The sequence below is a fragment of the Podarcis cretensis genome, assembly GCF_951804945.1.
Source record: "Podarcis cretensis genome assembly, chromosome: 9".
NCBI classification, from domain to species: Eukaryota; Metazoa; Chordata; class Lepidosauria; order Squamata; family Lacertidae; genus Podarcis; species Podarcis cretensis.
In genome coordinates this window covers 46,611,911-46,636,445 of record NC_137178.1, presented here as the reverse complement: position 1 = coordinate 46,636,445, position 24,535 = coordinate 46,611,911, and the positions used below count along the sequence as shown (strand labels likewise).

The window sequence follows — 24,535 nt, the reverse complement described above, 5'->3', positions numbered from 1 at the left end:
TTTGCATTAGTAATCCTATTACTTAAGTATCTCACTGGCATGTTTGAACTGGAACATGTCCTCTTCTGAACCTCAGTATAAAACAAGAAATGCAGAATAATTTGTAACTAAGTCTGAGCACAGTAGTGCCTTCCAGTGTGTACCTGAGTCTGGTGCTCAAAATCCAGCTCATAAAGAGAGATGGTGATGTCATTCCGCAAGAACTATGTCTTAACCTCACAAATAACCACAAAAATTATTGTGTCTGATTTTCAGAGACAAGAAGAAATTAAATTAGGATTTTTTTAAAAAAAAATGGACACAAAGAATACTTTTGACCTTTAAGTGAAGACTGTACCTTAAGCTGTTAGCATGACCAATGTTTAAGAATATCCCATTTATATCCAGTTAAATGTTAGCTTGGGTGCTTTCTCTCTTTCCACACTAAGCAGGAACAAATATAAATTTCATATGTCTATCAGTAGTTTTCCCCAAGTTGCAACACCACACCAGCTTTTATCATTACTATTTCAGGTAAAATTTCCCAGAACCCTTTCATTTATTTATAGCTGATCAAAATCACAAAAATAAAGCCAGCCTAGCACATTAACTGGAAAAGAAATAGGAGCTGTAGAAACAGCAGAACTTTAAGTAAATGACTACTCAGGCTTTCTTAGTATAGGATGTATACCCAAATGCACATGGGTATGGCAGGATAGTCCATGATGTGGAGGAAACTGGGCATTGCATGTGGGCCATTATCTCACACATGTACGAAAGCAAGTACAAGACTCAAATGGCAGCAGGGCCTGCCTGCATCAACACTCGGCATCCTTGACCAGCCACTGTGCTCAAAGGTTCTAGGGAGGGCCCAGTAGCCCTTATACCTGCTCTGGAACCCTTCCAACCCCCAAGAGCTTGGGTTTGGGTCCCATAATGCCCTGCAATGGATGACACTGAGCACTATTGGACAATGGGCTGCTGCCATCTTCACTGCCTGAAATCCTTGACAGGGGCCACCAATTTAACAGGGGGTGCAACTGTTTTGCCCAGAGTCCCCTCAAACCTGGAGCTGTCTTCGTCTGGTAGCAGGTTTCCACTTCAAGCACATGTAGTACAATAACACTTGCTTGATCCATTTCTACTGTAGCGTTCGTCCAAGGAGCTCTTGAAAGTGTAAATGGTTTCCCCCATGCAGAACTTTGTGAGTTAAGCGATACTGAATAGCTCAAATTTATCAAACAAGCTTCTCAGCTGAATGAAGAACTGAACCAAAGTTTCCCCTAATCCTAGTCCCATCACACTAGACGCTATCCTGCATTAGCACGCATTGGTTTTTTTCACATGCATCCATCCATGTCTGTTGCTCAGTGGTTCTAGGATTCTATATATGCCATTTAGTTGGTTCCTATAATGAAAAATAAATATAAACACAGAATTACTCACAGCTTTGGCTTAGCAAGGACTGGAGGTGGTGTTTTTGTAGGTGAAAGCAGGCCAGCAGGATGAGAAGATATATTGATTTGGGTGTCACCGTTAACTACCCCATTTACTTTACGGCTAGGATGGACACCATTGGTTTTCTTCTCTGCAGAGTTGAGCTGTAATTGAAAAGCTGCTACACTGGATCTGGCATTGTTCATCTGGTGGCTCTCCAAGTGTTTTGGAGGAAGCTCAATAGAACTGATCTCAAGGTTTGTAGGTGGGGGTGGGAAGTGGTGGAAGTCATCGTCGTTCTGTTCTCTCATTGGCAAGTCACGGCTGGAGATTTCAGAACTGGCTAAAATAGGAGGAGGAAAAAGGTAACAATATAGATGGAAGATTGTAACTACAACAGATAGTTTCAATTACTCTCACAAATACAGTATTAGTTCATTGAAGGTGATGTCAGCATCTCGGTTATAGCAGCTATGCCAAAAGGCATATGCCTTTCTCAAGTTCTCATGCACATTTGAGCTGATGTAATCATCTTAATGAATATTTATTCACTGCTGTTTGTCCATGATGTAGGTCGAGCTAGTTGCCAGTTAAGAACAGTAATTGATTTATGAATGCTCAGCACTGGCTGAGTGAGCCAGTTTGATGGATCAGTTGTGTTAGCACTCACCACAGATATTCCACATCACTGTGTATGAGAACCGCCAACTTTTTCCGAGGCTTTTGTATGCATTTCTGTTTTGCATTTTACACTGACAGGAGGGCTGCATTTTCGCCTGTTGTAGAAACTCAACTTTTTCCATTTTGCCTCTGCTGCCACCTAGCCTCAGAAGCTTGGTGTTAAAATCTGCCAGATCTACTTAAAACTTTCCTCCCAAGTGTAAGACAAAGGGTGTTTGTTCTTCAACTAAGATTTACTCATCAGAGTAGACCCATTTAAATTAATGCACATGGCTACATTAGGGCCATTAATTTCAATGGTCTGTTCTGATTAGAATTTAGTCGAATGGTACCCCAAATATTAAATTATTGAAAATATTTATTGATAAAATTACTGTGATTTTAATAAAATACGAATAATTATTTTGCAGTTAACTGGATGCAGTCAATGATTCACAATTTGTGCTTTTAATGGGCTATCAGTCAAGTTCGTCATCTGACTGAATGGAAGAGTTTTAGGGCCAGCTGCTGTAATATTCCTAAAAGTGCCTTAAGGTTTTCTTCTGGGTGTTTCACATATCATTTAAAAAGACATGAGATAAACTCTGACTCTGCCATTTATCCTTAGATTTTAAATCCCCTTTCTTTGTGCTTGCAAGTGCATAACACCAGGAGAGTCTGGTTCACACAATTAGTGAACTGATTGAAACAAAGATCAAATAGCTGCTCACAATCCTCTGGGGGAGGAGAGGCAACACTGTTTCAGTTGCACACATTTGATGGTACTTGACCTTCAAAATTAGCAGCTGCATTTCTGGAGGCTGAGAGAGATCCATATGGCCACTTTTCCTATTTCCTAAATGCCTTTGAAGATTATGTAGAAGCCTCTTCACCATGTCAACATTACATACTCTTCCTACCCAGACGCAGAGTAATCAAGTCAGTGCTACAGGATGTGGGAAGATCATCAGAGACTAAACATGAGATGCACCCAGAAGGGGGAAGGGACTGTCTCACTACACTGCTGCAGCTGTGTCCAAGAGTGGCCAGAAAAACATCACTGACTTTCACATACAAATTAAATTAAACACTACATCAGCACTGCTGAATACCTGACAGCACGGTCAGCTCTGCACTGCTTGTGACTGATCCATAGTCATTTCTTGCTGTACAAGTGAAGGTTCCTGCATCCTCAGGAAAGGTCTCTGCGATTACAAGAGTACATATCTCCTCTAAAAAAAAAAAAGGGGGGGGGGAACCAACAGATGAGTGAGCACACAATATATACTGGAACTGCTATGTGTCTGAATACGAGAATTGATTGTGAAATCATGTTGTGTGTTAAACAAAAAGCACAATAGCCAAAAACAGTGCCCAGGGGGAAAGTGAGGAACCAGAAGAGTAATGCACACAAACACCCATGTTGTTGGATCCCTGTGATTACTTTCACATACAAATCACAATGAAATCGAAAACAGGAAATTAAAATGAGGCTGTAATCCAAAAGAATGCTTACTGGAGAAAACCAAGAGCACTTTGGTTAGGAAGGGATATTGGCGTTTATTGGAAAGTGGCACCTCAGCCATATTGCACTACATGGCAGTCTTGCTGCAGTGCAACTTACTTCAGATAAAATATGTTTAAGATGAGAGTTTTAATAAAAAATAAACTATTATTTCTCCCTCAGAAATCTAGCAAGTGGAACAAAGCTTGACTTTCCCCAAATGCAATTTGATTCTTCTGCATCCACCTCAAGATTTTCTTAATAGTATGCATTTCTTCTGACCACCTTAAATACATCCCAAACTACTGATAACTCAGTTGACATCAGTTTCATCAATCCACCTTCCTTGATTATTAAACATTACACACACACACACACACACACACACACCCTTCCTAATTATTAAACATGTTTCAAAGCTGGCTTATAAGAATCAAGATTTTTTTTTGTAAGGAAAAGAACCGATAAAGTTTAAACAGCAGCAATTTCAGTAAACTTCACCAGACTCATAATATAAAAAGACCTTATCATGGTGCCTAGAAAACCCCAGTAAATCTGGCTGCCAAGTAAACAATGCTGTCCCTAGGATAGCATTCTAGGGTCAATGTGCCATTACAGTGGTTGTGAACAGGATCCATTCCAGAGGCCCGTTTGCAACATGAAAAGAGCGCAACCTGCAGTGGTGTGTCTGCGCATGCACCGCTTCTGCGCATGCGCGAGCAGCGAAACCCGGAAGTAACCCTTTCCGGTACTTCTGGGTCACCGCGGGACATAACCTGAAAGAACGTAACATGAAGCGGACGTAACACGAGGTATGACTGTATAGAAAGACTTTCCCCTGCCTAACATCTGACAAAAAAGGCTTAATCACAGCAAACGGGCAGCTTCAGGTGGAAGCAGGAAATCGATTAGCATGGTTACACTAAGATTTTGTCCTCTGCTTTTTATTGTAGCTCTTTTTATGTTACTGTTGTCATTATTAAAATCTACTAAGTAACGATAGAGTGAGTAGATTCAGACACCATCACACTGACTCTTATATGAGCCTGACAAGAAAGAGCCAAAGTAAGCCTCAGTTTTACTTGCTTGGCTCCAAGGACGAGTTCAGAAATTTTCACTTTCATTTTTGATTAGCTACACACAGCTAAACTTGGCAAAGTTTAGGTAATCTTAACTATGTATTGTTTTCAAAACAAGCCAACTTGGGCATTTCCCTTATTCTTTCCAAAAAAACCAACAACACTGATGAGTGTTTTTTGTCTTAGTAACTGCACACTCTGAGCAATCCTGGTCAGTTCTTAGTCTAGCTACGCTAGCAGAATGCACAGGTAGCCCAAATGTCCTTAAGTTTGGATTAATTCAAAAGGTTTTGTTGCTAACATTTTAAAGGCTGCACTCCTAGGTGCACTTACATGGGAGTAAGCCGTATTCAGCTCAAAGGGACTTACTTCCAAATAAACATGGATAGGTTTCTGCTGTGATACATTCATATCTGTCTCATTGAAAGAATACAGAAACTTGGGACAACCTTTTCTATTTCGAGCCTCGCTGTATCCATGTTTGTAGGAAAGTAATGCAGCCATGCAGAACGCACCATGATTGTCTTCCTCTTAGAGTTAAATTATTATACCCAGGAAGCAATTCTTCAAGATGTAGTGAGTGGCAGCTGATTGGTGTCTCAATTAAGTTGAACTGTTTTTCCTTAAAAAAAAAACTTATCATGTATTATCATATATCCAAAGACTTCCTGTGTTGGAGACAGTCTGAAAATGAAGTACTGATTTAAAAAATGTCCAGTATACAATTCCATCCCCTCGCCAGACAGAAGAACAACTAGTTGGCAGCACAGAGCAGTCTGTGGAATATGACATAAAATTTTGTGGTCTAGAATTACTTACCAGAACACATCAGTTTTAATCTGATCTAGATTATGACTAATGAAAGATCACATCAGACAATTAATAGGCAAGACAGTTATTTTCAACCAGGCAGACTTTTTACACCAGCAGTTTCAGACAATGGATTCTTTTTATGTAATGATATTCTGTTATGTTAACTGCATGTGGAAGTTATACATTTCACAGGAATGTAAGTGCTAAAAAGTAGAATAATTCGGTAAAATATTGAGAAAATTGATGAAGTCAGTTGGCTCTCCAAGAATAAGAATGCACAAAAAGTTCAAGGACCGCTACTTTTCTTCAACAACAACCAGTGAGAATGATGCTTGCTAGTTATTTGTGCAGTAATTACAGACAAAGCTGTCATTTATTTTAAATTCTAGATTTAAATTCCAACCAACTCCAGCCTGAAACTTCACGACAGGAAATAATATGGAAGATAACCTATATGAAGAATCCAATAAAATCAAAACAAAATAAAAGTATAGCTGGCACTGGAAGTTTCAATCTGCACCAGCTTGTTCTCAAATAGCAGCAGATCATGCAAATAAAAAAATATTGTCCTATAATTATATTTGCTGGTGCTTTTACAGCAAAAGGTGCTTCTTTTTGGGTTGGATGGCAGCCACTGAATCTCTCTTCTACTTTCATAACCACCCTAACCTGTCAAGGAAGAAGAATCACATGCAAGTCAATGGGTCAGGTTGGAACAACACCCTTCTTGATAATCACTTCACTTCTAAACTACTTCATTTTTCCTCATCTTTCTTTTTTAGTTCTTAATTGTATTTAGACTTTTTTTTGGCATTTCCCCTCCCTGTAGCTATGAATGTCACAGAAGTCTAAAAGTTATCTTTTTTCCACAGGTATTTTAATTATTTGTTTCATTTTTATTATATTACACAATTGTTTAAATAGTATTATCCTATAAGCAGTTAATCACTACAATAGTACCTCAAGTTACAAACACCTTGGGTTACAAATACTTCGAGTTACAGACTCTGCTAACCCGGAAGTAGTACCTCGGGGGTTAAGAACTTTACCTCAGGATGAGAACAGAAATTGTGCGCTGGCAGCGCGAGGCCCCATTAGCTAAAGTGGTACCTCGGGTTAAGAACAGTTTCAGGTTAAGAATGGACCTCCAGAAGGAATTAAGTTCTTAACCCGAGGTACCACTGTATTATATTTGCAACCCCCTGAAGAAGCACACTTTGAAAGGCTGTTGCAAATACAACCTTTTCTGGCCTGCACATTTAATATTAATACTTGCGGGGTGGGGGGAGCACTGCAGGGAGATAGACAGACAGACTAGTTCGAAACAAAAACACTATCATTTTCTCATCACCCTCCATGATGAACTGAAGGGCAACTGTCTGAAGCAGAGAAGCTTCTTACTTGTGGAGAGGCTCCCTAAATAACTTTAGAGTCCTAATTTTTCAGGATTCTAAAATGTGTGTGCAGTTCCGATGGTCTCCCTCCATCTTGTGAAGAGCAATGACAACAACAGCATACGGGGCTAAGTTCACTCATATCCACAAACACCCCCCTCACGTTTTCACTTAACACGGCATTATAAGGTCTGAATACAGCATCATTCTGTTTATTGCAACAAACATTCTGCAACATGTTGGCCTCTCCTTGAAAGAAAGGGCCAGCTAGTTCAGCACAAAACACTGCATTTCCCAGGTTCCCCTTTAACCGAAATCCAAAGCCAAAACTGCTAGGCAAGAGCATCAAATACTCATTACTATTCCAAAGCTCTTGAAGGCCTAAATAGGTACTAGACTGCTTGCTTTCAAGGTTGCAGCCCTGCACACACTTAGCAGTCAGTCCCACTAAACTCAATTGGGACTTATAGAACTACAGATGTATAGAACTGGGCTGTAAATGTAGCCCTATGTCAGCACTGCAATTCCAGTACAAATAAATCACATGTGGGTGGGGGGCATGAGCACCATAGCTTTGTCCCCCCCCCCAACCCCAACCCCCAGTCACCTTCCATGAGTTGGCTGTGGGGAGCATATTGTATGTGTGGAGGGTGCACACACATTTTTGAAACATTCATGGGGGGGGCATATTTAGAGTGCGCCTTGCCACTGCCCCACCTCATGTTATTACTTGTACTGCAATTGTTAATATCTGCATAGGATTTGGGTTATACCAAAAATGAGACACTGCAGCTTTGATTTTTAACTGTGATCTTTGTCTTCTCTTTTCCTTTGTCAAGTTCTAGGAAGCAGACATTTTCATTAAGCTATTTTAACATAATTAAGTTGTCACTACCAGAGATTCAAAGCAACAATAAAGACATTAGAGCAAGACAGCATAACATGCCCACAGCAATGATACTATACACTGATATAGAAAAGGTATTTAACTGAAACAAATCAGACTTGTTGTCAGGGACTCAGCGGGAGCGCAGGGAGGAGAGGAGATGGAAAGCGAGGGGGAGCAATCCGAGGGCAGCGTAGGAGAATATGACAGCAGCTCGATAGATTCCATGAGCCTCTCCAGCGAATCGGAAGATTCACAGAAGGGGGCGCCGATGGGCAGGACAAGGGGCGACCCAAGGGGGACACCCCAGAAGCAAGGGGCCAGCGGGGACTCCCAGAGCAGCAGTTGCAAATCAGGACCAGCTTCCCCACCAGAGCGTAGTGGGGGGGAGGAGTTCCAGGTGTCAGAGCCCACACATGCACCACCAGCGAGAGAAGATGAGTCAGGGTGGACCACGCCTCCATCAGAGAGCGAGTTAACGGTTAAGAGGAAAGTTGCAGGCTGGGTGCGCGCGCCAAGTTCAAAGGTACAGGCGAGCGGCACAGAAGGTAGCCCGGATAGGGAACCAGGTCCTAAAGCCCGCCGGAAGGAGGGGCAAGAATCGTCAGGGTCAGCGTCAGAGGAGTCCAGGAAGGATGAGACCCTAGCGGGCAGGAGGACCCAGAGGAGAAAGGAATTTAGAAAGAGGTGGAGCAAAGCGAGAGTCTTAAACTGGTGTGGAGGGGGAGGAGACTCAGACAGGACTTCGCCGGTCTAAGGTCGGGACGTAGAGCTGCACGCTGCGGCTTTAAAATGGAGACTGAATCTCAATAAAGACTTTTGTACATAACTACAGCCTAGCGTTGGTCCTCTGTGAGCTGGGACCTGGAGGCAGCTCTGACAGTAAGTCCTGTCTCATATTTCAAAGAACCTCGCAACGTGAGAGGACGCAGCGAGGGGCGAAGATTGGTGCTTCGCGAGCTCACAAAAGCAGCACAAGATGACTACAGAAGAACGACTGGCAGCTTTGCAAGAAGCAGTGGTACAACTTAACGCAGAAATACGAGCGGCAAGGAGGAGAGAAGAGGAATCAGATGCTGTCTGCAAGGATCTGCAAAACAGGTTGGAAATGTTGACTAAACAGGGGCCACCGGCAGCCAAATCCGAAGGGATCGGGCTCGGGAAGAGAGGGGGGAGCCTGGTGTCGCATTTCGATGGGAGTCTGCAGCAATATCCTAACTTCAGAGCAGACGTAGTTTTTGCGCTAAAGTTGCTGGAGAAGGACTTTAGAGATGAGCAGGAGAAAGTAGGCTTCATACTAACGCATCTCCATGGAGAAGCTAAAGCGTGGTTGCGCAATCTGTGGAGAGATAATGATCCAGCCCTCCAAAACGCAAAAGCCTTCATTAAGGCGATGGACGCTTGTTTTTTATCAGAGATAGATGTGGATGTCGCTAGAAGAGAGATTCACGGTCTGAAACAAGGCAGAGCCACTGTAAGGCAATATCATTCCCGCTTTTTTGCATTGGTCAACGCGCTGGGATGGGAAAAGGACTCAGCGTCCGTCAGGGACCTGTTCTGGGAGGGGCTCAACGGGGCTGTGAAAGACGAAATCGCAAGGGGGGAGAGGCCACGGAGCACTCAAGAAGTGGTCCAGAAGGCGCTGACGATTGGGGTGCGGCTGGAAGAACGTCCCTGGAGCAAAGATGAAGGGCGTTGGGGACGCACGCCGGCAAGGGCACCTCCTTTCTTTCCCAGAGACTCAGCGCGCGCTCAATCCACGCCTCCACTGGGAGGGGGAGAGGAGCCGATGGAGATAGGTGGTGCCAAGGCTCAGTCAGCGACCAGAGCCCTCACACCAGGAGCAGCCAAGGTGAAGCCTCCTAGAGGGAACAGGAAGTGTTACATCTGCGAAAGTGCTCAGCATATGGCAAAAGAGTGCCCCCAGAGGCTCCACAAGCACAATGCAGCCTCAGCAAAAGTAACAGAAGCAGTTCAGCAGAGGGAACCGCAGCAGGGAAACGACGAAGTCTGGCTGGAAGCAGAGCCGCTGGGGCCCAGCCAGACGAATCAGTAAAGCAGTCCCCAGGAATCTTACAGCCCACAGACCCCCTCCCGCCCAAACCAGTGGTGCAGCTCACCGCAACACTCCAGCTTCCCAATGGGCTCACCATGGAAGTGCCTATTACCATTGACTCTGGTAGCAATGCAGACTTTATGGGGGTGGATTTCATCAAGCAACATAGCATAGCGCTCCTGCCTGCCACGATGCCCCTGAAAGTAGTGACAGTCGATGGAAGAGAATTGCTGGGGGGACAGGTGGTACAGCAAACGCCGCCAATGGTGATGCGCATTGGAAATCACCGCGAAGTCATCAGCTTCAACGTCACCCAACTGTCAGACACGCCCATAGTGTTGGGCATGAGCTGGTTGGACAGGCACAGCCCGGCATTGGCATGGTACCAGCGTAAATTGACCTTCTGCTCCTCCTACTGCTCAGAACATTGCATCATGACTAACCAGGAGGACGAGGGGCAAGAGGATGACCCACAGCTACAACTGGGCATGCTGCAAGCGGTACCCGACAAGTACAAGGCGTTTTTGGAGGTCTTCTGCGAGAAGGAAGCGGACAAGCTGCCTCCCCACAGACCCTACGACTGCAAGATTGACCTCCTGCCGGGGGCAACGCTGCCGACCGGAAAACTTTACTCCATGTCTGAAGACGAACTGCAAGAGCTCAGGGAGTTCATAGATCACAATTTGAAGCGGGGATTCATCCGAGAATCCAAAGCAGTGGGGGGCAGTCCTGTGTTCTTTGTGAAGAAGAAGGACACGCCCCAGAAGAGGCTTGTAGTTGATTTCAGAATTTTAAATTCGAAAACCAAGCCCACGGCTTTCCCGATGCCCAAGATCGACGACTTGCTCGCGACGGTGAGGAAGGGACGCATCTTCACCAAGCTGGATCTACGAGGGGCGTACAATCTTATACGCATGCGGGAGGGCGACGAGTGGAAGACGGCCATGTTCACGCCCTTGGGCACCTATGAGTATAGGGTTATGCCCTTCGGTTTACAAAATGGCTCCCACTGCTTCCAAGCATTCATGCATCACGTGTTAGCGGGGCTCCTCTACAAGAAGTGTGTCTGCTTCCTGGACGACATTCTGATCTTCTCGGAATCGCAGGAGGCTCACGAGGGAGATGTCAAGGAAGTCCTGCAAAGACTACGGGAGCACAGGCTTTACGCCAAGCTGGAGAAATGCCAGTTCGACATGACGGAGGTGGATTTCCTGGGCTACAAGCTGTCCGACAAGGGAATCGCCATGGACAGTGCCAAGGTACGATCAGTACTGGACTGGAAGAGCCCGCGCAATCGGAAGGAGGTCCAGAGGTTTGTCGGCTTTGCTAACTTTTATCGCAAGTTCATCAAGGGTTTCGCTATGCAGACGGCGGCCATCACGGACACCCTCAGCTCCAAGAAGACGAAGTTCATCTGGACGGAGCAGGCGGAGCAGTCCTTTCAGAAACTCAAGCGTCTTTTTGCTTCCGAGGAACAACTGCTGCATGTGAACCCCAGCAAGCCCATGAGGGTGGAGACGGATGCCTCCGACAGAGCCGTGGGGGCAGTCCTGTTGCAGCGAGACCCGCAAGGGGATTGGAGGCCGTGTGCTTTCTACTCCAGGAAACTCAGCAAGTCGGAGCAGAACTACACCATCTGGGACAGAGAGTTGCTGGCCATTCATGCAGCATTCAAGGCGTGGCGGCACTTCCTCATCGGAGCCAAACACACGGTGCAAGTTCGCACGGACCATAAGAACCTGGAGTACTGGCGCACGGCGCGGTTCCTGAACCAGAGACACATCCGCTGGGCGGAGTTCTTTGCGGATTTCGACTTCAGGATAGAATATATCCCCGGAGACAACAACGTCATGGCTGATGCGCTATCCAGGAAGCCGCAGTATCTGGAGGAAGCAGCACCGGTAGCGGCCAAACACATTTTCGCACCCAAGGCGTGGGCATGCGCTTCTGCCACAGTAGACCTGGAAGCGATACGGCGCGAGCTGCTAACAGATTCCTTCGCGCGCTCCAAGATGGAGGAGGTGCGCAGCGGCACGGCAAAGGACGACGAGTTCCAGATACGCGACGGACTGCTCCTCCGCAAGGGGGCCATCTACGTACCGGGAGATGAACTCCGCGCGACAGTACTGCAACAGCTACACGACGCACCAAGCGCCGGACATTTCGGCAAGGAAAAGACAGTGGAATTAGTAGCCAGAGACTTTTGGTGGCCCAAGATGCGGGGAGAAGTCGCGGATTACGTCACGAGGTGCGACACCTGCCAAAGGGCCAAGCCAGTACACAGACCGCCGGCGGGACTGTTAGAACCGCTACAGACCCCGTCCGAACCGTGGGAGAGGGTAGCCTTGGACTTTGTCACTGACCTGCCCAGCTCGAGGGGCAAAACAGCAGTACTCGTGGTAGTCGACATGTTCACCAAGATGGCGCACTTCATTCCTTGCGCGAAGGTGGCCACAGCGGAACAGACAGCCAAGCTGTTCATAGACCACGTGTTCAAGGTGCACGGCCTGCCACGGTCTATCCTGTCCGACAGGGGGCGCCAGTTCATCTCGAGTTTCTGGCGGAAGCTGATGGGAATCCTGAACGTCAAGGTCAACCTAGCGTCGGCAAGACACCCGCAGACCAACGGACAAGCGGAGAGGGTCAACGCCGTCATGCAGCAGTACCTGAGATGTTACGCCAACCAGCAGCCCTCGACCTGGGTGGACTATCTGCCCCTGGCCGAGTTTGCCTACAACAACACACAACACGTGTCCACGGGGGTGACACCGTTTTTTGCCAACCACGGGCGACATCCCAGAACCTTCCCGGGCTTAGAGAAAGAGGGGGAGGGGGAGCCACAGGGAGCAGAGGCATTGGCAGAGGAGTTACAGGAGGTCCATGAACAGCTCCGTAGACAGTTAGACCTAGCAAAACACGTATACAAGATGCAAGCAGACAAACACAGAAGAGTGGGGGAGGACATACGGGTAGGGGACTGGGTCTGGTTAGCGGCCCAGGCAGTGCCGGCCAGATCCTTAGCTAAGAAGAAGCTAGGACACAAGCAGTTGGGCCCTTACCTAGTCGAGGCACAGATCAACCCAGTGGCTTTCCGTTTGACACTACCGGAGGGTTCCAGAATGCACCCGGTCTTTCATAGATCGGTGCTAACGCCCTACAAGGCACCTCACAGATTTCAGGAGCCAGGAACAGCTCCCAGTCCGCTTAGAGATGCACCCATGACAGGGGGGTCGCCGAGGGCGGGGCCACTCAACGAGGTGACGGAGATTTTGGACTCGAGATGGGGGGAAGAGGGCGTCGAATATCTCATCGCAAGGGAAGGTGCCCCGGCCAGCGCCAACAGCTGGGTGCCGTACTATGCGGTGGAGGAGCACTACCTCAAAGACGAGTTCCACGCACTCTTCCCACACAGGCCCATGCCGGAGGATTATTTTGATGAATATCTTTTCACCCCCACACTCTCAGCCAGTACGTTTCAGGGGTTCTCCTCGGCTGAGGAGACGGTTCCAGAGACTACCTCGCCGGAGGGGTCGGTCTCAGACTTGGGTGCGGAGCGCTCTTATTGGTGGGACACTCAACCCGAGGAGGAGTGGCGCAGGAGACTGCTCAGAGGGCCCTGGCACGCAGACTACCCAGAGGAAATGGGGGAACAAGGGGGCATGGACGGGTTGGGGGAGGATCCTGGTTTCGAGCACGCCGGCAACGAGATGGAAGCGGAGGAGAGCGACGTCGATGTACCCGTCACGGACTGGCAGCATGCCAGGGGGGAAGACCGGTATCCGGCAGGCACCCCCATAGCATTGGAGCACCCGGAACCCACGCCAGAAGAGGGGGAGGGGGGAAGGGGGGGCTTCGAGGGGGGGATGGATGTCAGGGACTCAGCGGGAGCGCAGGGAGGAGAGGAGATGGAAAGCGAGGGGGAGCAATCCGAGGGCAGCGTAGGAGAATATGACAGCAGCTCGATAGATTCCATGAGCCTCTCCAGCGAATCGGAAGATTCACAGAAGGGGGCGCCGATGGGCAGGACAAGGGGCGACCCAAGGGGGACACCCCAGAAGCAAGGGGCCAGCGGGGACTCCCAGAGCAGCAGTTGCAAATCAGGACCAGCTTCCCCACCAGAGCGTAGTGGGGGGGAGGAGTTCCAGGTGTCAGAGCCCACACATGCACCACCAGCGAGAGAAGATGAGTCAGGGTGGACCACGCCTCCATCAGAGAGCGAGTTAACGGTTAAGAGGAAAGTTGCAGGCTGGGCGCGCGCGCCAAGTTCAAAGGTACAGGCGAGCGGCACAGAAGGTAGCCCGGATAGGGAACCAGGTCCTAAAGCCCGCCGGAAGGAGGGGCAAGAATCGTCAGGGTCAGCGTCAGAGGAGTCCAGGAAGGATGAGACCCTAGCGGGCAGGAGGACCCAGAGGAGAAAGGAATTTAGAAAGAGGTGGAGCAAAGCGAGAGTCTTAAACTGGTGTGGAGGGGGAGGAGACTCAGACAGGACTTCGCCGGTCTAAGGTCGGGACGTAGAGCTGCACGCTGCGGCTTTAAAATGGAGACTGAATCTCAATAAAGACTTTTGTACATAACTACAGCCTAGCGTTGGTCCTCTGTGAGCTGGGACCTGGAGGCAGCTCTGACACTTGTGTTCCACAATTCAACCATGGTCCTGTCTGTAGTAAAACAAGTTCCAGGTTTTAAATGACCATGAATTCAACAGTGACACAGTAGATCTGAAAAGTATGTTAGTAAAGAAAAACGTTTTGAGGCAGCATTTTTTGTCTTTTTCAAGACTCCTGTTAGAAACCTGAGACAACTCAGTTTCCACAGCGAAGTCCCAAGTAAAACAATAGATGCTATCAGATCACAGTTGTGAAAACTCTCTCTGTGTGTGTACACACACACACACTCTCTCTCTCTCTCTCATACACTTTAAAGTCTGTAATAGAAGTAATGGGGGTGTGTGTGGAAAAACTTGCTGACATTTCAAAATTAAGCAACCTGAGAAATTATGGCGGCATTTTACCAGTTCCTCAGCTGCCCTGACAACTTGATAATTGGAGGAGACATTCCCACAGAAACCAAGAGCAGAACTTCACATTACTGGAGACGTCCCTTGCTGTTGCTGGCGGGAGTGAAGGAAATGGGCATGACGCCACCATGTCACGGGGAAAGTGCTATAACGTGTTATAGTGGTTTGGGGGACAATATGATGTGGGGGTGCCGTATTTGGTGGCAAGCCCTGCCATCTCATAGGACATGTGCTTCTGCAGAAAGAGCCACTTGAGACATTACGCAGAAGCAATGATAGCAAATACAAGTCATACTAGTGTCTCTCATACGTAACAGCCACAGCTGTGTCTACTTGGTCCTCTGGCATAGCTGTAGACTCAAGTTAATGGTGCAACCACATGGGCAGGTGAGGCTGCATACATCTTTTCTGACATGATACTGATTGGGTGGGAAAGAGGGAGCCTAATGTGTGGAGGACACACACACAATCTGTTCTGCCAATGAGGGAACAACTTCACATGTGGCCATCAGCCACACCAAATTGCATCATAGAAATGGGACTTTGAGGAAGCTGCAACAGTGTGTGAAGGGCACAGCACATGCACACACATTTTGGTACTTCCAGAGGGGGAGATTGGCATGAGCACAAAATAGTAGGAAGATTTCACAAAACTTTCCGAAATGGAGATTTGCCAGCTTTCCCTTCATATGCTACTTTGGAAACTCAAACGGGCAAACCCTCTACATAGTCACTTGTGCATCCAACCTTCTTATTATTTCTGTCCTAGGAAATGGCTTCCCCCTGAGGGAAGCTTGGCTTGAAGACTTCTGTTAATGCATTTGTTTCTTAACAGGGATTTATTTTACATTATAAAATGCTTCGTTGGGCTCTAAGGTCCTCCTGTTCAAACTCCTATTTCAGTCACAATTTTTTTTAAGTCGACACATGCAGACCTCCAGTTGTGTCCAGGGCCCACTAAAGCCATTTTGCTGCCATGATAAAACTTAAATTTGTTCTCCATTCTCGTACTGCATGAGAGAGGAGCAATCATTACACCAGTGGGAGAGAGGAAGGGTATTTACAAGCTTCTTACAAAGATAAAATAGGACTCATTTGTTGGCAATGTGTTTTTTTAAAAAAGTTGAGGTGGTAGTGGTGGGATTTGATCAAGGAGCTGTATATGCTGGAATTTCATGAAATCACTACTCTGAAAATAAAGCCTGTCATTTCTGTAGGAGCACAGCACGCAATTATATAGACAAGCTGGCTCCCGCAGCTGACACCCAAAAGGCAAGTAAACTGTAAAATATATTCTCTTTTATCAGGGAAGGAAAAGTCTGCTGTTTAAATAATTTATCTACAGAAGTCTCCAGCCTTATTCTTTAGCCTCCTATTTCCCACCCTTCTTTTCCCCCTGCTTGATTATCTTAAAATGCTGAATCAGCTCCCCAAGCTATTTTGCCTGTTCGGATTTCTTTATCGGGCAGCAACCTTGTTGTTCTTCAGCCTAATCTATTAGTTGAACCATTCCCCTTCCTAGAGGAAAAGACCTAGGGCTTCAGTTCCACTGTGCATGAAAAGGCTCCCCAAAGAAATCCAAAGAGCTCAACTGAAGACAGTACGTAACAGGGAAAAAAAATAGTAGGAAGAAACTGTCTCATGAAATTCAGTATACTGCAGGCATGTCTATCTCTTCTGCCTCACACTCCACATTGTCGTCAGAGCAGGATGCTGTTTTGCTGCTGCCCCTGCCTCAAATTCAGGCCAGTATGGAGAACAGAAGGATGCTGCAAGCCTCATTCAGGCTTTCTGAACTCAGGGGCTCTCCACTGCACAAGGGGTTCACTGCACTGGTTAGCTCTGCCCCCTCTGCCTCATCACTGTTGCTGTTCCCACTACCCCTCTGCATGTTGGGAGCTGAACATCTCTGAGCCTGCTCTCCTCATGTAAAATTCCTTCAGAACTGTAAAGGAAGCTGAATCGAGTCAAGCTGGCTTGTCGCTGAAATTTAGCTTCTGACACGCAACGGGACGCAGGAGGGGCAACGTTGATGCAATGGTACAGTGTGATGTTGAATAAGCTGGAGAGGATTACGGAAAGAGTGGAATCAACACCATTAGACTGTTTCAGTTGACCTCAGAGTTATCTTTAAAATGACAAATAAAAATTAGCAGCTTAACCAATTTGCTGCAAGCTTCTGGAATCTGTTAGTGTTGTTTCTGAACTACAAATAGAGTTGGTGTATTTTTTTCCCAGGTGTCCTATAATGAGGCTTCCATGCTGTTACATTAGCTTCTGCTTTTGTGCAGCTAGGCCCTCTCCCCCCTATCCATAGTCATGCAAAGGTTGCACTTTACATCTGTTGCCTCCTTCTCACGTTACCTTTGCATCTTGGGAACCATTCAAGCGTGGCTCCTTCCTACAGCGTGGAGCCCAGAGCCACATGGGAGAGGAACCCACACAGTGCCTTGACTTCAGGGTTTCTCCCCCCAGAAACTAGCACAGCTGCAACATTTATGAACTGTTCCAGCACAGCTCCTTTCCTGCTGTTAGGGGTGCAGGATGCTTAGACCCTGCTGACATAAAAACCCTATTCACGTTCAAGATATTGAGTTTTGTTTAGGGCTCATTACTAGAGCTGGAAGACTGGAATACAGCTCAAAGAGGGACATTAGTAGTTTTGCAAATATATGCCCCCAAACCAGAAAACAACTTTTTAAAAAGGGTGGTTTTTTTGTATGTGTGTGTCCAATGCCTTCAACCCTGTGTTCTGAAAGATTTTCTGTTCAGCAATTCCCCAATCGCAGCCCAAAAGAAAAGAAAAAGATACTGAGTACAGCATTTTTGAACACCAACAAGACAATTGCTTTAAAGAAATTCAATATACTTTGTGGCTGCTTCCAGACAGCTGAGTAATGGCCAAAGCATCAACAGCTGGCAAATGATTCTGCAGGTTTTCTTGCCTCCTTCCTAAAACAGACTGCTCTTTGAAGGAGTCAATCAGCATAAAGTCAAAATGTCAAAATAACCATAGCACTGAGCAGGTAACTTGACAAACTGTGATGTTGGCCTTAAGTAATTTGACTGGCTATTAATTCTCAAAACAGTCTGAAGAGATTTGTGATGCAGGCTGATTTCCGTCTAGACAGAGAAAAGAGTGTAAAACACATTAGCCAGATACAAGTTTGCAATGACAAGAAAAACCTGTTTCATAAGCGCTCAGCTGCCTGAATCCACAAAGCACAGCTCCCCCCCCCCACTCTTGACCTCACCGTGCCTGACCTATAAGTATGCAGCAACTGGCCATCCTGGGATTTTTGCTGTTGTTGTTCTGACTGTTGGGGATTAGCAGATGCACAGATAAAAGCTGTCCTCTTTGATTTCCTGTTCTATTTATTGCACCAGTAATTTTAACGTAGGAAGAAAATACTTTAGGAACGGAGACAGACAATGGAGTGTTTCATGTGAAGTGTAACACTCCTGCAAGCATCTGTATTTTAATTGGCTGCAATTCTTCTGAAGCCCTTGCCTGAAGGACAGGCTCCTGAAGCTGAGCCAGTTTGCACTCTCATCCCCTCATGTCCCCATAGTTATACTTACAGTTGGCAGCAGTGACTGAGGAACCTGCTACGAGGTGCCCTATGTTTCCGCCTGCTCCTCTGAGCCACTCACAGTCTTATTTCAAACATTTATTTCATCTGCTCTGGCCTGCTGGGCATTTCCAGTAAAGAACTCCACCACTGTATACTGGCTTATTCAATCAGTGATTCAGTGGCTAATGCATATGAGAAGTCCCAGGTTCAACCCCAGGTAGGGCTGGGGAAAATCCCATTTGAAACCCTGGGAAGCTGCTTTCAATTGCTGTAGACCATATTGAGCTCATTGGATTCTCTATTCCTAAAGTTCATTTGCTTCAAGACCTCTGACTTCTTCTTTGCTCAACTACTCTACTTTGTAATCCTCCATTATCAACCCAGACCAGCAAGGGGGAACCTGTAGTCCTCCAAGGCCCATTGTCCCAGCCTGCATGGCTAATGCATCAGGGACATTGGGAGCTGCAATGTATCAACATCTGGAAGGTCACAAGCTTGCCTTCCCTTGCTTAGACTCTCCTACCATCGGTTGCATACCTTTATCATGGAGGATAAAGAAAACCATGGCTCCTAGTTAAAATGGCTATGTGCTGCCTCCATTTTGCTGGGAATAATAGGGAAGGAAAGAGCTGTTTGCTCTTGTGTCCTGTTGTGGGCTTCCCAGAAGTATGTGACTGGCCACTGTGGGATACAGGATGCTGCACCAGACGGATGTTTGTTCTGATCTAGCAAGGCTCTTCTCGTGTCCTACCTCACATCCCACCTTACAACCGAAAACACTGCTACAAAACTGAAATGTGACATGACTGGGTGGGGATCCACCTCTTTGCAACTCTTTGATCTAGAGGGGACGGAAGGAACAGATTAAATGCTGCCAGTCTCGTAGCTCTGATCTTGGAGCACCTGACCGAAGCTTCCCTTGTGAAATTGCTTGGGAATTTGTCCAGAGATGGCTGGTGGGGGAGTTGAACTATTAATAATGCTTAACATCTGTACAGAACTTTCAGGCTAACAGAGCACCTTCTATGCAACAACTGCAGAAAGCATTATAAACAAAGGGAGATAAAAGTGGGGAAACAAGCTCCTTCCATTTGCATTTTTAGACTGGCTGAATTCTGCCCTAATATACTAAAAGGAATGCTGAACTAGGCTTTAAAAAACAACCAAGGATGGATGGGCTTACATTTTATTTAGCACATATTTGAGAAGAGGAAATCTAACATTTAGTAGTCTGCTACTAATGAAAACATGCCAGTAGTTTTGGGGGTTGAATTGTGACGATTAAGCAACTTGCAAGGTAATGCAATTTTCTGAGAGCAAGTTCTTTGAAAAGGCTCACTCCACTGGGCCTCCCCACATTGGTCTGGATGGGATTTGCTGTTTCACTAATAACAAAACTGATGTAAAGTACAGAGTAGCAGGGTCTGAAGTCTGCGATAAAGAATGTTTTGGAGGCGGTTTCATCTTACCAGTCCCTTGCAGAAACATTACACTATTTACCTTCAATCCACACACACAAAGAATAAGCAAACAAAGATGGTTCTTTCACAAGATGCTTACCAGGTTCAGCGGCAGATCGTGGCTCTGCACATCACATCATCCAAAGAAAGAACATGGAATAGGAGTGGAAAGAACAAAATGCATTAGAAAACCATTACATATACAACGGTCAAGGCTTTATGGCAAGGATGGGGACCTGTAGCCCTCTAATGTCGTTGGGTTCCAACTTAGAATACAGTGTTAAGTGGTACATAAATTGCTGGGGGGGGGGGAAGAAAAGGAAATCCCATCAGCCTGTCTGGCCAATGATGAGGGATGAAAGGAGCTGGAGTCCAAACAACATCCGGAGGAGCCACAGGTCTCCCACTCCTGTTTTACAGAAGGGTAATATTTGATAACAAATTTAACTCTTATTGTTGTTTAGTCATTTAGTCATGTCCAACTCTTCGTGACCCCATGGACCAGAGCACGCCAGGCACTCCTGTCTCCCACTGCCTCCCGCAGCTTGGTCAGACTCATGTTTGTAGCTTCGAGAAATTTAACTATTACTCATCAAGTAATCTGATAGATACAGGTAGAGGGTAAGGGAATACTATAATGAAATGTCGAGCCTAAATAGTAATTGTGCAAACTAAAACAAACCTGAGGCATATACTCTCCCGTTTGTTTTTATACTGCAGGGATCTAAACAAACAATTAATCTGCCACTTACTTTTTTGAAGAATTCGGAAATCTGGAGAATCTTGTATTTCGGTTCCTTGCCGAGACCAAATGACATGCAAAGGAAGTGCTCCCCTCACTCTGCACTCAAGCACAACAACTTGTCCTTCACTTGCTGTTGAATCTTGTAGCTCCTGTTAAATTTGATAAATGGATTATTTGAACCTCCAACCCCAAATATATATATATATATATATATATATTTTAAAAAGCTTCGACCCTGTCAGCAGACAAACTACCTGCAGATAATTACAGCAATACATATGCTGTTTTCCATTCTTACTTTATTTAATGGTGGCACAGCAATTAATTTGAGTAAATTCTTATTTTGGAAATTTGAATTACAGCCATGCTGGCAGCAGAAAGAACTCTCTCTGTTCCACAAGACATTTTAAAAATTATTTTGGAGTGTGTGTGTGTGTATGTATATATATATATATATAGAGAGAGAGAGTTTTTGATATGCTAAGATAGGGATGAACTCATCCTCATGCAGTCATGGAACATGTGCAATCAAAACTGATAAAATGTTGGGCACAATCCATCTGGGAGAAGGTGGAAGCTGTACAAGCACACAGTATTCATTTCAGTAGCACTTGCACAAGAGAATTTTAATGTGAATTTATTCTCAGTTACACTGAAGGTGTGAGCCATATGATGGTTTTTTAATGCCTACAGTGATACTTTGAGAAATGATTAAAAGAGAAGTGAATGAAAATATATATAAAACTCTGCCTCTTTTGTATAGCAAAGAATAGAAAGTAATCATTACAGAAAAAGTGTCTTCGCTAGAAATCCATTACTATCCTACAATAAAGGAACCCATCTTTATTTAGCAGGTTTAATAGGATTGAAAATATCTTTGCACTATTTTTTTTTTCTGTTTCGTCCCAAAACCATAGAATTAGCATTTCAGTGGAAAAAACAGACCTTTGTAAAAATAGGTGCAGCATTACTAGGTTTTGATCCATCTAATCTGCAGAGGTATGAAGTAGGACTTTGGACCTGGAAAACAGTTAAACCCAGAAATTTGCAAACCATCAGCACCATTAGTAATAGAATTCCTGCACTGATATATCCTTATCTCACTTACACATTTACTAATAAAGTATACCTATACCTACTACATCAGGATTTTTTTTGTGTGTGTCTGATTCTGTAAACAGTCCCAGTCCCCTGCCCCCACCATACTGACCACTTATAATAAAGAAAGCAAGTATATTAGAACCAAATTTTGCAACTACTGCCATTTAACATTGAATTAACTCTGTCACCTAGGCAACTTTAATAAACAGGCAGTCAATGACATTTCACATACAGAAATTGTGTCTAAGAAGTCCAAGGTAGGCAGGATGAGAGTAGTCATTTTATCTGCAAAGTCCTGTGCAAACATGTCACAGCGTGCTACCAAGAACTTGAGTCAACTTTTGATGTCTTGGAACTGAGACATCTACATACCTGCAGATTAGGCACAGAAATAGGCTGGATGACTGCTGTAGTGATGCCAGCCTTTGGAGCAGAAGATCCTATCGTTAAAGAAACAGAAGTACTTTTCTTCTGGGCCCTAGATAAGTCAAACAAGTAGTAGTCAGTTAATCTTGCCATAAAATGCTTCCCTTCCACATGTTTTTTTTTGGGTGAAGCATAACCTATTTTTGAGGAAGAGTTGAGTTTCTGGTAGGCTGTGACTTGCTGAAGGCCACCCAAAGTCGGCCATGATCAGGGATTTTAACCAGTCAAGAGAAGCACATCCACTTTTCCAGTACAGCAGAAAAGAGTTATAAAATGAATCTTTAACCCTAATGTTTTATTACAAAATTGCAAAATGTTCTATTCAGAGAATCTTTGGGGTCTTTTGCCATAGGGGAAAAAAATGCAGGTAGTTCAACAGGGATATTTCCAATGCACTCAGAAATCTGCCCTCAATATTTGATGCATTTCATCTTTGTGTATATACACTCAGTTACAAAACCTAAGAAAAGAAAGGGCATGTGTTCACTAAAGGTTTACAAATGATTCATTGCTATGTCTCAATTTCAGATATAACAGAATGGCAGGCATAGCTTTAAAAGGCGATAACTATCTGTGAAAAGTACATGGTAAAAAAATACAGGCAGCAGTATGAACATGTACTTCACTGCTTCTGCAAAACAATGTACAGGCAGAAAAGGCTTTCTAAATGGAGACTGTGAACCAGAATCTGTATCTGTGCTGCCCCATGTTTAACGTGCAATGCAATATTTTAACAGGATCTGATCATTAATTAACACTGGTTAGTCTTTCCCCCCCATGGAATGACTGCAAGAGGTGAAGCAGAACAACTTTGCAATAATCCTCCCCAAGCGTCCTAGATACAAAGTGTATAATTAAGTTTTGCTATGTAAACTTACTGTGGCATGGCTCCAGATTTTGATCTGAAAACCTCACTGTCAGAATCAGAAGAGCTGGCACCTACAGGGGATGGAAAAGGGTATGTTCAAGGAAGATGGATGCTGGAGATGGAGTCTAGAACACTTCAAAACAAAACAAACAAGTTTTTTTTAAAAAACAAAACCGAACTCCCATCACTATAGCATTTTGCTTAAAATTACTGAATGGTAATGAGCCCCATTCCAGGTGGGCTTAGACCAGGCATAAGCAAACTCGGCCCTCCAGATGTTTTTGGGACTACAACTCCCATGATCCCTAGCTAACAGGACCAGTGGTCAGGGATGATGGGAGTTGTAGTCCCAAAACATTTGGAGGGCCGAGTTTGCCTATGCCTGGGCTAGACTCTTGGAACCAATGGCATCTAAAGCATAATGTTTTCACTTCTTTTCCTGTTTGTGACCTTCAGTTGATGCTCTCTCTTACCTTCAACAAACAGTTCTGCTGATGTAGAATCAGAACCAACAGAATTTGAGGCCAGGCAACAGTAGCGCCCTGTGTCGTCCTCAAAGGCTTCTGCTATAATTAGTGTATGGAGCCCTCCACTTTCACAACAGATCTGAATATCGGGAGAATTTTGCAGTTCTTTGCCCTCGCAGAACCACCTGTGATTAATACACCATAGAAAGGGGAAACACAGAGCAAGGTCAGGGAAGGAGGAGCACTTTTCAATATTTATATTATAAAACTGCTACAATCGTAGATGATTAAAATGAGAAAAGATTAGTTCACAGACAATATCAGTGGCAGAAATACTGCTGTTTTTAGGAAGAATCTCACAGAAAACTCTTTATAAATATTAAAAGAAACCAGAATGTCAGTCGACAGCTTGCTAAAGGCACATTGGGAAGGCATTTCCTAAATTTCACCTTGTTACAGCAAACATAGCCCTTTTCCATATGTTGCTATTACAGGCAGATCGAGATGCTACAGAGCATCACTCACTCTCCTTCACTGCAGGTTTTAAAGCAGAGGTTGGGTGGCCATCTGTCAGGGATTCTTTAGTTGCGAATCCTGAAATGAAGGGGGTTGGACTAGATTCCCCTAGGCAGAGGCACACACCCCGCACCCCGCTTCCTCCACCAGTGCCCCTAGGGGATCCTTCCAACTCTACAATTCTATGATTCTGGCATCTAAGCCCCCAGAGTAAAAAACAAAACACCCCACCATATACTCTGTTTTGGAAATGCTACAGGAGGCCCATGGAGCATGATACAAAAATATGCTTGCTTTGTATAACAGTGGGTTGATCATTTTGACCACACAATAATCGGACATGTGAAGGTGTCCCTGCCAATCAATCATGGATTAAGTTAACTGATACATGGCTGTTCTTTTGATCAAATAATGCCTGCCTTCACAAGCAACAGTGGACTAGCTGTGCCAATCAGGTTTTGTTCAACTGATATTGCTTTGGGCACAATCTTTATCTTGTCCCATATCCCACAATACACCATTCAGGGGCTGGTTGTAGTTGCAAGCCGAATG

General features: G+C 45.3%; 1 protein-coding gene across 4 annotated transcripts in view; it reads right to left on the bottom strand.

Moving 5' to 3' along the window:
* The window catches only part of PALLD (palladin, cytoskeletal associated protein), a 243,944-nt gene that overhangs the window by 115,619 nt on the left and 103,790 nt on the right, over positions 1-24,535 (bottom strand). For all 4 annotated transcript variants that reach the window (XM_079991341.1, XM_079991342.1, XM_079991343.1 and 1 more), the window contains 8 exons: positions 23,474-23,652; positions 23,011-23,071; positions 22,079-22,184; positions 21,551-21,625; positions 20,613-20,754; positions 19,961-19,984; positions 3,189-3,308; positions 1,426-1,759 (listed from right to left, as the gene is read on the bottom strand). In XM_079991341.1, the coding sequence (XP_079847467.1) occupies positions 1,426-1,759; positions 3,189-3,308; positions 19,961-19,984; positions 20,613-20,754; positions 21,551-21,625; positions 22,079-22,184; positions 23,011-23,071; positions 23,474-23,652 (1,041 nt within the window). The remainder of the gene's footprint in view (positions 1-1,425; positions 1,760-3,188; positions 3,309-19,960; positions 19,985-20,612; positions 20,755-21,550; positions 21,626-22,078; positions 22,185-23,010; positions 23,072-23,473; positions 23,653-24,535) is intronic.